Source organism: Homarus americanus, unplaced genomic scaffold, assembly GCF_018991925.1.
Source record: "Homarus americanus isolate GMGI-L3 unplaced genomic scaffold, GMGI_Hamer_2.0 scaffold54679, whole genome shotgun sequence".
Classification (NCBI taxonomy): Eukaryota; Metazoa; Arthropoda; class Malacostraca; order Decapoda; family Nephropidae; genus Homarus; species Homarus americanus.
The window spans coordinates 2,670,461-2,684,228 of record NW_024722701.1 but is presented as its reverse complement, the minus strand read 5'-3'; the positions used below and the strand labels follow the sequence as shown (position 1 = coordinate 2,684,228).

General features: G+C 41.5%; 1 protein-coding gene across 2 annotated transcripts; it reads right to left on the bottom strand.

Annotated features, from left to right (window-relative positions):
* Positions 1–305: 305 nt before the first annotated feature.
* Positions 306–2,924, bottom strand: LOC121863117. Of its 2 annotated transcripts, none has more exons than XM_042361618.1 (5): positions 2,690–2,924; positions 2,319–2,463; positions 1,788–1,976; positions 1,442–1,557; positions 306–1,273 (listed from the first exon to the last, which is right to left on the bottom strand). In XM_042361618.1, the coding sequence occupies exons 3-5, from the start codon at positions 1,834–1,836 to the stop codon at positions 716–718; spliced, it is 723 nt and encodes a 240-aa protein (XP_042217552.1). In that variant the 5' UTR covers positions 1,837–1,976; positions 2,319–2,463; positions 2,690–2,924; the 3' UTR covers positions 306–715. The 2 variants fall into 2 exon arrangements, with proteins under 2 accessions (XP_042217552.1, XP_042217553.1); XM_042361619.1 differs by having other exon boundaries at positions 2,703–2,924.
* Positions 2,925–13,768: the final 10,844 nt, after the last annotated feature.

Genomic DNA, 13,768 nt, shown 5'->3' with positions numbered 1-13,768 from the left:
TTTGTCTCGTTCTCAAACCTGTTTCCACACCCATTCTGCTCCCATTTATCCATTTTCCCCCAATTCTTCTTTACTCCCTTACCCATCCACACTCCCTACCCAAAGATTATCTCCCTAAAATCAAGAATTCGTGTCTAATGCAACTAAAATTGATCTGTAGTGTTAATAAGAAAGGTTAAATAAGGTTTTTAATTTGCCAGATACAGGTGTCGGCACAGGTAGACGATATAAACACTAGGAGCTCCAGGTAACGCATCACAGGTAAGTGTATTGGGTATCGAGTGTAGACATGATAAAAACACACATTGAATGAACGATTTATTTACATATTAACATCATTGGTAATAACAGTACAGGTAATTGCAGGTATATCAGGTAACATAGGTACTAATGATCTAATGATGAGAATTAATTTATAATCACAGGTGTACAGGTGAGATAATGGAATATAAAGGTGTGTTAAAGGGTCTTATGAGGTTAATTAATGTTTCATCTAGTAAAGGTGGACTGAAATATACCTGCTAAGTGGCCTACACACACACACACACACACACACACACACACACACACACACACACACACACACACACACACTAATAGAAACGGATGTAGAGTTTAGATATAGAGAAGGAAAGATAAGTGTATTGATATATGTATGAATAGCGAGTATATTTACGCTATATTTCAGTATATTTAAGGTATAATTTAGTGTATTTCAGTATGTCAACACCACAAGATATACTTCACGATACACCACCATAGGTAAAACGACCATACAGTATATACCATTAATATCTGTCGTCGAGGTCGTATCTCCTGGTCGTAGTGTCGTAGTTGTAGGTTCTTCAGCTGTGGTGGTCGTGGTGGTCGTCGTTAGTGTGGTAAATATGGTGTTGGGTTCAGGATTAGTCGTGATGGTAGTAATTGTTGTCGTGTTGGTGATGTTTTCATAGATGGTGGTAGTTGGTGAGGTGGTGGTGATTGGAGAGGTGGTGGTGATTGCGTAAGTGGTTTTACGTCTACCATCATCATCACCACTATCACCACCACCACTATTCTTGTAGCACACCAACAGAATCTCATTAGTTAAGGCAATAAACTCATTGAAGGTCCTAGTACTGAAGCCACCAGTCTTGTAATTACCCTGACAGGTCAATCTCCGACTTGTTTTATTCAGGTTCCGGTGTCTTAGGTGACCCTCGTTCCCGTACACGACTTTCAGGACGTGGTCTTGGTGGTTACAGGTCACGATGAACGATTCGCCAGGGCAGGCCTATAGGAAGGAGAGGAGAAAAGTAGGTTAGTGTCCAGGGAAATATCACGTGGCACTGGATCCTTGGGTGACAGTGCCATATAGTGCCACCATAAACCACCTATCAAGATGCACCACTCACCACACTGGCCTTCTCACCTCCCTCATTATTGTTGTTATTGTTATTACCTTTAACCGAACACTAGAGAGGGTCCAGTTGTTGGCCACCGGTGTGTACGTTCGGTCAAGATTGAGATGAAGAGTTTCCGCCTCCCAGCTGATCGTGACGTCACAAGTCGGCGCTCCTGTAAGCATCATGTGAAGATTAGACACCCCAACTTATTTCACCTAAAGATTGAAGATTTTAACCTAACGTAACTTAATTATTATCTTTAAGATATACTTACGCCCTCTCTCTCTCTCTCTCTCTCCCCCACTATCACCATTACACACTCCCTCCATCCCTCACCATCACACACTACCCCTCCCTCACCATCACACACTACCCCTCCCTCACTACGTCACACTCGCTCACCACCACAGGAGGTATTTTCAGTCTTGCAGGTACTAAGTTCTTCCTCCATCAGACAGGGACGGAGGTAGGGGGCGCTGGCGTTGTAAACAATACCACACACGTGTTGGTGGTCGTGTAGGTGACAGGAGTTGTATTCTTGGTCGTCGTGGCGGAAGGGGAAGCGACACACCCCTTCCTTGGCCCAACAAACTGTAAAGGGGGAAGTAATGGCAGTGGTGAAATAGGGAGAGAAGGAGAGGGGAAGTTGGAGGAGGAGCAAGAAGAAGAGGAGAGGGATTGGGAGCGGGAGGGGGATTGAGAGGAGGAGGAGGAAGACCTACTTGTACATAGCTATTCAAGTTATACTCATACGTAAACGGCACAATATACTCACCTGGCCAGTATAATGAGTCCTGATGGGTACAATATACTCACCTGGCCAGTATAATGAGTCCTGATGGGTACAGTATACTCACCTGGCCAGTATAATGAGTCCTGATGGATAGAGTATACTCACCTGGCTAGTTAGTGAATGTTAATGGATATACTCACCTGGTCTACATTCTGGGATGAAACTCCACCTGCCATGTGGATACGTGAGGTAGAGATTGATGGAGTGGAGAGGTTGGGTGTCGTAGAAATATACGACTGAACGTTGATCTATACACTCGAGCAACACCTTCCTCTGATATGAACCCTGCCAACAGAAAGAATTAAAACTGTGACCCTGCCAACAGAAAGGGTTAAAACTGTGACCCTGCCAACAGAAAGGGTTAAAACTGTGACCCTGCCAACAGAAAGGGTTAAAACTGTGACCCTGCCAACAGACAGGGTTAAAACTGTGACCCTGCCAACAGAAAGGGTTAAAACTATGACCCTGCCAACAGAAAAGGTTAAAAACATAATCTTCTGGTGTCACTAACATTTCCATCGTACCTACGGAGGTGAGCGTTCGCAGCACCAGCAGGAAGATCGTCTCCCGGGTGATGCTCTGCCTCCTCCTCCTCCTCCTCCCTACTGCTGACATGGCGGCCGTATCTGCAGTAGAGAGTTCATAATAGATAGTAAGATAGTAAGATAAATATGTGTATGTAAACGTGTAATATAAGAAGCGCAGTATAATAGTATAGTTACCCTAAAAAAGTATCGTTTTCTTTGGTGTCATTTATATGTAGTCTACGGTAATTGCACGCTATATTTCAGACGCTATCACGTGGAAAATGGTAAGAAATTTGACCTTCAGGGTAAATTCATTCAGCAGTTGGTGCAATGAGCTCCCATAACCTTTAATATATTATTCTATTGGTGAACAAACGATCCTCAGTGACTGGAAATTACCATACGTGATTAAAGAAGGTGATGATGCCAAGTTATTCAGGGAAATTCAGAACTAAACAGACTGTGAAGAGCTACATGACGATCTCTGTCAGCTTCAGGAGTCGTCAAATGAATGGCTGGTAATATTAAACGTCACGAAGTGTAAGAGGATGTACCTAGGACGTACCAACGGTAAGGAGGCGTATCACATGTCCCAACTGGACGAAGAAACTGCATTAACGGAGACCAAATGTGAAATGGACCTGGGTGTGTATGTTGACAATAAACTGAAGTTCTCGGACCATTGTGAGAAGAAGGTGAATCAAGCGACTAAGCTACTGATCCCCGAGATATGCTAGGGACTGTTAAATGATTGAAAACGTCCAATGGAAGGCCACCAGACTGGTGCCTGCATTACGGCACCTCAGTTATCCAGAGAGATTAGAGCGCCTGCAACTGCCCAGACGGGCAAGGGGTGACTTAATAGAAGTATATAAACACTTAAGTGGACATTAATGAGTCGGGTGTTCATACCTGGAGCTGGTGGAGACAGAGTTGTGAACTGTTGTAAAAACCTGCCAGTGTGTGTTGTGGCGGTACCGAGTTGATGGCGTTGACAATGACAAGTGACCAATAACACAAGCTGTTCCTTCAGTGCCCTCTGCTCGAGTGTCAGCTGTCGCCCTCCACCTTGGTATAACACCGACACCACTTATTCAACGTCAATCAACATAAAAAATAGACAAATAAATGATAACATTCCCCTCCTAAAAAAAAACCCACACACGTCTAACTACATGTAAACAGGAAATTTCTCTATACTGTATTCTATACCTCTATACAGAACCTTTACCGACAAAAAATATAGAAAAAAGCTAACTAAACGCAGGAGTCACTTCTATAGCACGAATGGAGGATAAAGACAACAAAATGGATCAAAATGGAACAATAGGTAGACGAAATTAAATATGCATGAGTCTCCCATTAAAATTATTCATAAAAAACGATCAACAAACTCAAGGGGAGACTTATTTATGGCTGACACGCAGGGGTAAAAATACACCAAAAATACTAGGAAGTAATGGCCGCGATAATTTCCTCTTCATTGTATTATGAATGGTTAAGTGAGCCTCTGGGTGAGTTTGATGTGTTGTTTGGAGCGTGGTGAGTTGTGGTTGTTGTGAGAATGTGTGGTGGATTGTGGCTGTTGAGTGTGTAATAGATTGTAATTGTTAGCATGTATGGTGGGATTGTATTGTTATAATGAAGAAGAATATGAACAACTACCATAAGAACCTTGCCAAACTTTGTACGTAGACAGATCACATTACTTTATCCTCTTCGTCTCTGATCGGTTTGTTAGCCACTTGGGCGTTCGGTCACGTCTCTGTTACGTACCGATGACAAATTCTGGGCATATACTGGCTCTTTGTTACACACTGTTGGAAAGTACTGAGCAAATCTGGTTTTGAATGAGCTCACACTCGGTACCGCCACAACACACTCTGGCAGGTTTTTACAAAAGTTTACAACTCGCGCTTCAGCAGCTCCAGGTATGAACACTCGACTCAGTAATGTCGTCTGAGGTGTTTATAAACTTCCATTACTGTAAGTAACCCATTACCTGCCTATAGTATAAGCTGGGTGTCCTATATCTCTAGATAACTGAGGTGCCGTAGTGCCAGCACCAGTCTGGTGGCCTTCCTTTGGACGTTTTCAATCATTTAACAGTCCCTAGCATATCTCGGGGACCAGTAGCTTAGTCGCTTGATTCACCTTCTTCTCACAATGGTCCGAGAACTTCAGTTTATTGTCAACATACACACCCAGGTCCTTTTCACATTTGGTCTCCGTTAATGCAGTTTTTTCGTCCAGTTGGGACATGTGATACGCCTCCTTACCGTTGGTACGTCCTAGGTACATCCTCTTACACTTCGTGACGTTTAATATTACCAGCCATTCATTTGACGACTCCTGAAGCTGACAGAGATCGTCATGTAGCTCTTCACAGTCTGTTTAGTTCTGAATTTCCCTGAATAACTTGACTTCATCACCTTCTTTAATCACGTATGATAATTTCCAACCGCTGCGAATCATTTGTTCATCCCTATGGAGAGCTCATTGCACCAACTGCCGAAGGAATTTATCCTAAAGGTCAAATTTTTCACCATTTGCACGTGATAACGTCTGAAACATGGCGTGCAATTCTCGTAGACTATGTACATGTGGCACCAAAGAAAACAATACTTTTTTTTAGGGTAACTATACTATTTTATAGCACTTCTCATATTACACGTTTATACACACATACTCTTAATATAATTAGAGATAAAAATCTTTTAAGGTCTCTCTTGATTTATAATTGATTGATAAACTCACTAATACCACGAATCAACCTTGTAAACAAAGCCAGCACGATAATATGCCTGAATGGTCGACGCACCTGCAGGACACAATTCCTTCCTTGACTTCTTACGTTCTCCTCTTCGTCTCTGTTGAGCACTGTTAGACACTCGGGGGTCGGTCACGTCTCTGTTGCGCACTGTTGGTAAGTATTGGGCATAACATCTCACACGAATTCATTTATTGATGTTATTTAAGCTATTATTAAACACAGTTATGGCATTTTAGTCACACTTAAGTAAATAAAATAAAAATTACCCTAACCTAACTTTACCTAATGCGTACTTAACCTAGCTTACACTAACCCAACCATGTGGATATACTGTATACAATATATACAGGGGTATACAGTATACAAGTATGTTTCTATTCCCCGAGTCGATACACTACTTAGGAACCTATTGTGTATATAATTTAATACACCTATTGTATTTTACTGTATTGCTGTATTGTATATGTACCTCATTCATCAGGTCAAGTGGTGATATTTATTCCCTTGATGCTAAATAATTTGTGTCAACAGTTTTTCAGTAATTAACCTGTATATCCAAGATGGAGTATTTTTTCCCATAGGTGCTAGACATGGTATATACTGAAATGGTCTTAAGAATATGGCATACTGTAAAGTTCTTAACACACATGATATACTGTAAAGGACTTAACACACATGATATACTACCCACCCACACGTCAAAACACCTCTTCACCACCCACCTATCATTCAAATCTTCACGAAAATAAAAATCAACAAAGTCAATGCCACACATATCCAACACAATTAACTAATATCTTTCTTAATTAACTCAATATCACCCCAATCACCAAGACGTTATTCACACCATCACAAAAGATTCATTCATGTTTTCAGCCATAGAACTTCTAACAGCTGATGAATATAAACAAACCCAGCTGATATTTATAAACAATGACACGTGGATAGGGCACAGCATATACACGCTAATCAACAAGGGGCGTTAAAGTATTATATATCCTATGATTTTCACCCATAGCGATGTAGTGGGTTAGGATTATCTTCTTCCCTTGTGGAGTCGATATTTTTATTTATTATTGTGGGGTAAAGGAAAGGATGAAAGGGTGATTGATGCCAGTAATAACACGATGGTGATTTAGTGAATGAGGTATTGTCCGGGTCGTGCTAAAGGCCAGGGTTATATTTCTCTTTGATGATTTATTGCATAGAAATTCTAAAACGTGTGTGTGTGTGTGTGTGTGAGAGGGAGGGGGTGAATCTATTGAGACAAAGAGAGAGAGAGACGCAATTACACTCAAACACACACACACACACACACACACACGCACACAGTGGCTTAAGACAGTAAGTAGTGCCAGTCAGTGCCACATTCACTGCCACGCCGTCATCAGCTACAGGTCTGTCTGTGTGTGTGTGTTCGTGACCATTTAAAACTCTGCACTAGAAACCAGCCCCCACTAGAAACCAGCCCCCACTAGAAACCAGACCTCATTAGAAACCAGACCTCATTAGAAACCAGACCTCACTATATTTAACGTAATACACACCTGAATACACGTAAACAAACCTAATTAGCTCCTCACCTTCAGGTATTTCCCTTCAGGTGTTGATGGCTGTCTGCTGCAGAAGTTCATGATGCTACACCTCTGCTGTTACCTGCTGTTACTACTGCTGTTATTGTTACCTGGGGAAGGTATTGGAGTTAGAGAGGGTTCAGGTTCGGGTTCAGGTTCGGAATCGGGTTCAGGCTGGGATTTGGGTTCGGTTTTAGGAAGTCTATTTCATGGACAAAATACAAAAGAAATTCAGAGATTACTGATTGTGATGGTGATTTGAGATGTGTTTTTCTTGGATAAAATTAGAGTAAATAAAAAAAAAATAATGATTCTAGTTTAAGAAGTCTAATTAATCATCATCATCATCATCATCATCATCATCATCATCATCACACTATACCTGACCCCCCACCCCCCGTACCACTAACAGCAGCGGGCAGTGAATGTGTACAGGAATTAACCCACCTGGTAACCAACCCCTCGAACCTGTCCATTGAAACACCTGTTGATGAAGTGTACCTGCAAGAAGGTGTACTAGCGGTGAGTTTACCTGTGTGTGTGTGTGTGTGTGTGTGTGTGTGTGTGTGTGTGTGTGTGTGTGTGTGTGTGTGTGTGTGTGTGTGTGTGTGTGTGTGTGTGTGTGTGTGTGTGTGTGTGAGGCTATGAACTGTGTTTTTTTCTTCTGTTTGTGTTATACGTTTGTGTTTATAAATTGTGTAAGGGTGTTTATTAATCGTGTATGTGTGTGTTGAAGTGTGTATAGATGTATGTAAACTGTTTATGTGTAATCGACTTATTATATTATTATTGTTATTATCATTATTAACAGTATTCTAATCTCCTAAACAATAATCCAATCAGCAAAATTAGACCCACTACACTATCAAATTACCCTTCCTTCTACAACCTAACCTAACCTAACCTAACCTAACCTAACCTAACCTTTGCAGGGATGTCACGGCACATCAGTCAGTTTAAGATGCCCTGAAGATACGCGGTTTTTCTTCCGGTCATATTATTGGCCCAAGAACTCCATCGTCTTCACCTGCGGATTTGGCCAATGGGAGCTGACTAACCCCTCAGTGATTAGTCTGGCAAGAGTGCTGACAGAAGGCAAGGTGGTGGGATGTTATAAAGGTAAGTATGGATAGATGGATGGATGGGTGGATGGGTGAGGTGGATAGATGGATGGATGGATGGGGTGGATAGATGGATGGATGGATGAGGTGGATAGATAGATGGATGGATGGATGGGTGGGTGAGGTGGATAGATGGATGGATGGATGGATGAGGTGGATAGATAGATTGTAAAACTACTGTAGTACCAAGGTAACAGAGAGACAGAGGGATATCTACACCCTCTACACACACACATTCTCTACACCTACAGAAATGCAGTGCCGCCTCATCTACAAACCCCACGATGAGGTGTATGTAGCACTGGAACCCTCGAGCGACGTGGAAGTACTGATACAAGACAGTGCCACTTCCCTTACAGTGCCATTTAATCAGAACGTTCCTGTTACTCCTGATCAGATGATTATCGCTAAGGTGGGTGATGGGTGAGGTGGGTGATGGGTGAGGTGGGTGATGGGTGATGGGTGAGGTGGGTGATGGGTGGTGGGGAAGGTGGGTGATGGATGAGGTGGGTGATGAGTGAGGTGGGTGATGGGTAAGGTAGGTGATGGGGAAATGGTGGGTAATAGTGATATGTTTTGACTGCCCCCCCCCCTCCTTCTTCTTCTCCTCCTCCTCTTCTCCACCTCCCCCCCCTTCCTCTCCTCTCCTCTCCCTCCTCCTCCTCCTCTCACCTCCTCCTCCTCCTCCTCTCATCAGGGTAACAACGGCGACAAAATACAGCTAACCTGTGCTGACCCTCAGGAAGCATTCTGGACCAAGAGTGAGATAGGTCACCGCTTCAGGTTCGCCTGTTATGGACTCGGGTACTGGCAGTTTCCCGACGGCAGGTGTTATCCAGGTGAGTTGATCAGGTTAATGAGGGTGTTTTGAGGGTCAATTAACACAGAATAATCGGGTTAAATAAGGCTTGTTGATTAGCTTAAGGTAGATTAATAACATCAATTAGACCAGGTTTATTTGGTTATGTTAGTTAGACCAGATTAATGAAGTTAATTATGGATGACTAATAGGGAGTTATAGTAGTTAATTACAGATGGTTAATGATAGTTATTAATACATGTCAAAAAGATTAATTAAGGCAAGTTCTTTATTCTCCTCCTCCCCACTACAGCCTGCAAGACCCAAAACGAAGAACAAGTCTGTCGATTCCCCTTCCTGTACAATGGTCAAGAATATACTCAGTGTGTGGCTCTTCGCTCGGGTGAGGAGCTATGGTGTGGCGTCGTCTACAATGTGACCTGGGACTCAGATCTCCAACTGTGTGACATGAACTCCACCACTAGTATCTGTTCTAATGTTACTGGTGTGTTGTGGGAGTGTGTTGGGAGGGAGGGGTGTGGGGGTTGTGGGTGTGTTGGGGAGAGAGGGGTGTGTGGGTGTGTGGGAGGGGGTGTGTGAGTGTGTTGGGAGGGAGGTGTGTGTGGGGGGAGTGTGTGTGTGTGGGGGGAGGGAGAGGTGTGTGGGTGTGTGGGGGTGTGTGTGAGTGTGTCGGGGAGGGAGAGGTGTGTGTGTGTGTGTCTGTGGTGCTGTGAGATAAAATTGTATCTATGAATATAATTAAATGACTTGATTTAGATGTCTGTCTGTCTGTCACTGTCTTATACTAAACTGTCTAACCAAAAACTTCAATATTTCACAGATCCCTCGAAGCTGATTTGTGGAGGTGTGTTAAACCTTAATATTTTGTGGAGTTTGTTTACTTTTTGACGTAATGTTTGTTTTAGGGTTTAATATCAAGTTACCAAAATATTACAGTTGGTTTATTAATTTACTATGGTTTTGATTTTAATTATATCTTGATTTAGTAAGATATTGGTTTAATTGATACGTGTATATCTCTTTTTATTTACCATTCTCTCACTCCTTCCTCTATTTAACTCTCCCTTCTCTTATCCTCCCTTTCTCCCTTTCCTCTCAACCCTCCCTCCCTCACCCCCCCTGCTGGGAGACCAGGCTGGAGGACCTTAACCATCCCCAACAAAGAGGGAGTCGTCGTGATCTCTGAGCCTTACCCCGGCATGAAGTACACACGAGAGAGAGAGAGGGAGAGAGAGAGAGAGAGAGTAGGTGGACGGTATAAAGATTGATAGATAATTAATGTGTGTGTGTGTGTGTGTGCGTAAATGCCAATAAACTTAACTTAAACCTAACTAAACTTTATACTACTAACCTGACCTGACCTATACCCAGGGATGTGCCATGGAGTGGTTGACCATCAAGTGCCAGAGGGCAGGTGAGGTAGTGGTCATCACAAGACGTATGGTACCTGAGAGCATTGACCTGATCTTCTCCAACATTATCCAACTCAGGTGTACCAAACTTACCTACACTTATGGGCTGTACGGGTATAATATTAACATTGTTCTACTACCTGGTGAAGATTATACCGTAAACTGCTACAACGTAACTACAACGAATACGATGACCCCACTTCATACTATTATTACGACTACGACCCCTCCTCCTACTACTACCAATATTACTACCCCTCCTCCTCCTACTACTATTACTACGACTTCTCCTGATACTACTACTACTACTACTATTACCACCACCCCTACCCCTACTACCACCACCCCTACCCCTACTACTACCACCCCTACCACTACTACTACCACCCCTACCCCTACAACTACAATAACAAATAAGCCAGACTCGACCACAACCACCAACATTATCACAACAATAACAACGACCCAGCCTTCTACAACCATTCCTAGCCAATCAACAACCAACATGACGTCACCTGCCACGACGCTATTGGTTGAGACGGCAATCATAACCGAGACGTCACCGACCCCCACAACAGGTAAGTCATTCTTCAGGTAATTAATTAAGACACGATGTAAATATGATTTTCAAGATGTCGGAGATTTTACGCAGAGACTTTACCTTAATGATTGGTATTACCTCGTTCTTAATAATAATAAGAAATATAATCTTACGAATCTTTAAAAAAATATAATACAGGATTGATTTGGATTTACAAAGATTCTTCCGTTAATTTTGTCTCCTAACTGGTGTTAAGTGAAGGTATCTAGTTAAGGTAGAGTCTCGGTGTTAATTTTGTCTCCTAACTGGTATGTTAAGTGAAGGTATCTAGTTAAGGTAGAGTCTCGGTGTGAATTTTGTCCCCTAACTGGTGTTAAGTGAAGGTATCTAGTTAAGGTAGAGTCTCAGTGTTAATTTTGTCTCCTAACTGGTGTTAAGTGAACTATCTAGTTAAGGTAGAGTCTCAGTGTTAATTTTGTCTCCTAACTGGTGTTAAGTGAAGGTATCTAGTTAAGGTAGAGTCTCAGTGTTAATTTTGTCTCCTAATTGGTGTTAAGTGAACGGATCTAGTTAAGGTAGAGTCTCAGTGTTAATTTTGTCTCCTAACTGGTGTTAAGTGAACGTATCTAGTTAAGGTAGAGTCTCAGTGTTAATTTTGATATAATTTTCACGTTAATTTTTACTTTACAGTTTCAAATCGTATTAATTAACAGTGATATAAGCTAAATTTATTATATGGAAAGACTCTTATATTTTAGCTAATTAATATAAGTCTGTATATTATAAGAAACCAGTAAATTAACTCTTCCATATTATATATACCCTATAATTTGTCTAACTCATCTTCTTAACCCACAGAACACTTACCTATAATCAGGGAGTGGGACAGGTGAGAGGCGTTACCTGTATAATCATCAATAATCCTAATTAATCTCGTATACCTTACCTATATATTTCCCTATGTTGTTTTTATACATGTAGTTATATACCTGTGATATAACTATTTTATATTTAGTTCAATAATTGGAAATAATTTCACTTTGATGTTTTCTTAATTATTTGTTGATTTGTGACTTGTCTTCCTCCTCGTCTTCCTCCTCCTCGTCTTCCTCCTCCTCCTCCTCCTCCTCCTCCTCCTCCTCCTCCTCCTCTTCCTGTATAGTGAAGAATTAATGAAAAATGTCTATGTAACGAAATTTGTATATATTCCCTTCACTAAATTTCAAATTAGTTATACAATATTGTATTTGTTTCTGTAAGTCAAGTCAGTATTGTATTAACTCTATTTAACAAGAACGTATAATGTATTTACTACAAAAAATTGTACTTTTTTCATTAATGTAAGTTTTCAATTATATTTTAGCTCATAATGTTGTGCTTTTTTTGTTTTTAAGTAAATCTTATATTTCCTAAAAATTTGTCTACGTCTATTAAGATCAACTGTCTGTTTGTTCAATGATTACATGACACCATCTAGGTCAAAGGTCACAAGAACTACAAGTCTTTAGCCAACGAGGTCACCTGGCAAGAGTGTAATTACTGCTCGCGTGACCTACTATAGAGGTTATTACCCTCTAGTTCTGTTTAGTAAATCATAATTGTAACTCCACCTCATTAAAGAAAAGGATAAACGGATGACAGTAAAATATATTGATAATTTATTGACAGAAAATCTTTTATCAACATCAGAGGGAAATATTATATGACTTCAAAATAACATTCACTTGAGTCGATGTTTTAAGATACAAATTAAGGCTGAATTTAGATGATTAATTAATGGTGCAAATATAAAGGATATAATTTAGATAATATAGTGAATATAGTGATAGGAGACATCACTATAGTGCTCAGTATAGTGTCATGTAAATCAAGGTTCATAAGTATTATACAGTAATAACACTGGCAGGGTAAGCAGTGTGTCGTGTCAGGGAGGTCGTGTCATGGGAGATTGTGTCAGGGAGGTCATACAGAGAAGCCGTGCCATGAGAGGTCGTGTCAGTGGCTTATGGGGTCGTATTATCGTGAGGTAACTAGGTCATTAAATACAGCAGGCAGATGGTATGTAGGTTGAACCACCTGTCCAATAACGACCTCTGTCACACACACACACACACACACACACACACACACACACACACACACACACACACACACACACACACACACACACACACACACACACACACACACACACACACACACACACACACACACACACACACACACACACACACACACACACACACACACACACACACACACACACACACACAGAGTCATTCAGTAACTCATTTAATCAGTCAGTCAGTCACTTGGCCATTTTCTCAGTCAGTCAGCCAATCAGTTCCGTCAGTCAACCTGGATGTGTCAGCAGAGGTCAGCTCAGCTTCGTGTGTGGAGTCAGCATTACCTAGCTACTGACAGTGACCATTATTGGGACTATATGTTGTCTTGACCTGCTTACAGACACACAGACAGACACACAGACAGACAGACAGACAGATACAGGCAGACAGACGTTCACTAAGGCGGATGATTAGTGCGCGTCATAATTCATGGTTGGAACATTATGTGGTCGAGTTATTTAATGGTGGGTAATATCTCTCCTAAATGGAAGAAGACAAATTATTTAGCAACTTAAAGTGAGATCAGTTTATACAGTAGCTCGTTGGGAGGAGCTACCAACTCAGGGGAACAGTTTGTTGTCGAAGGCTTGTAGGTCACTGTGACTCCCCACTGCACACACACACACACACACACACACACACATCAAGAGCCAACTAATCTACATAATGTGGGAGGATAATGATAACATGCACCAT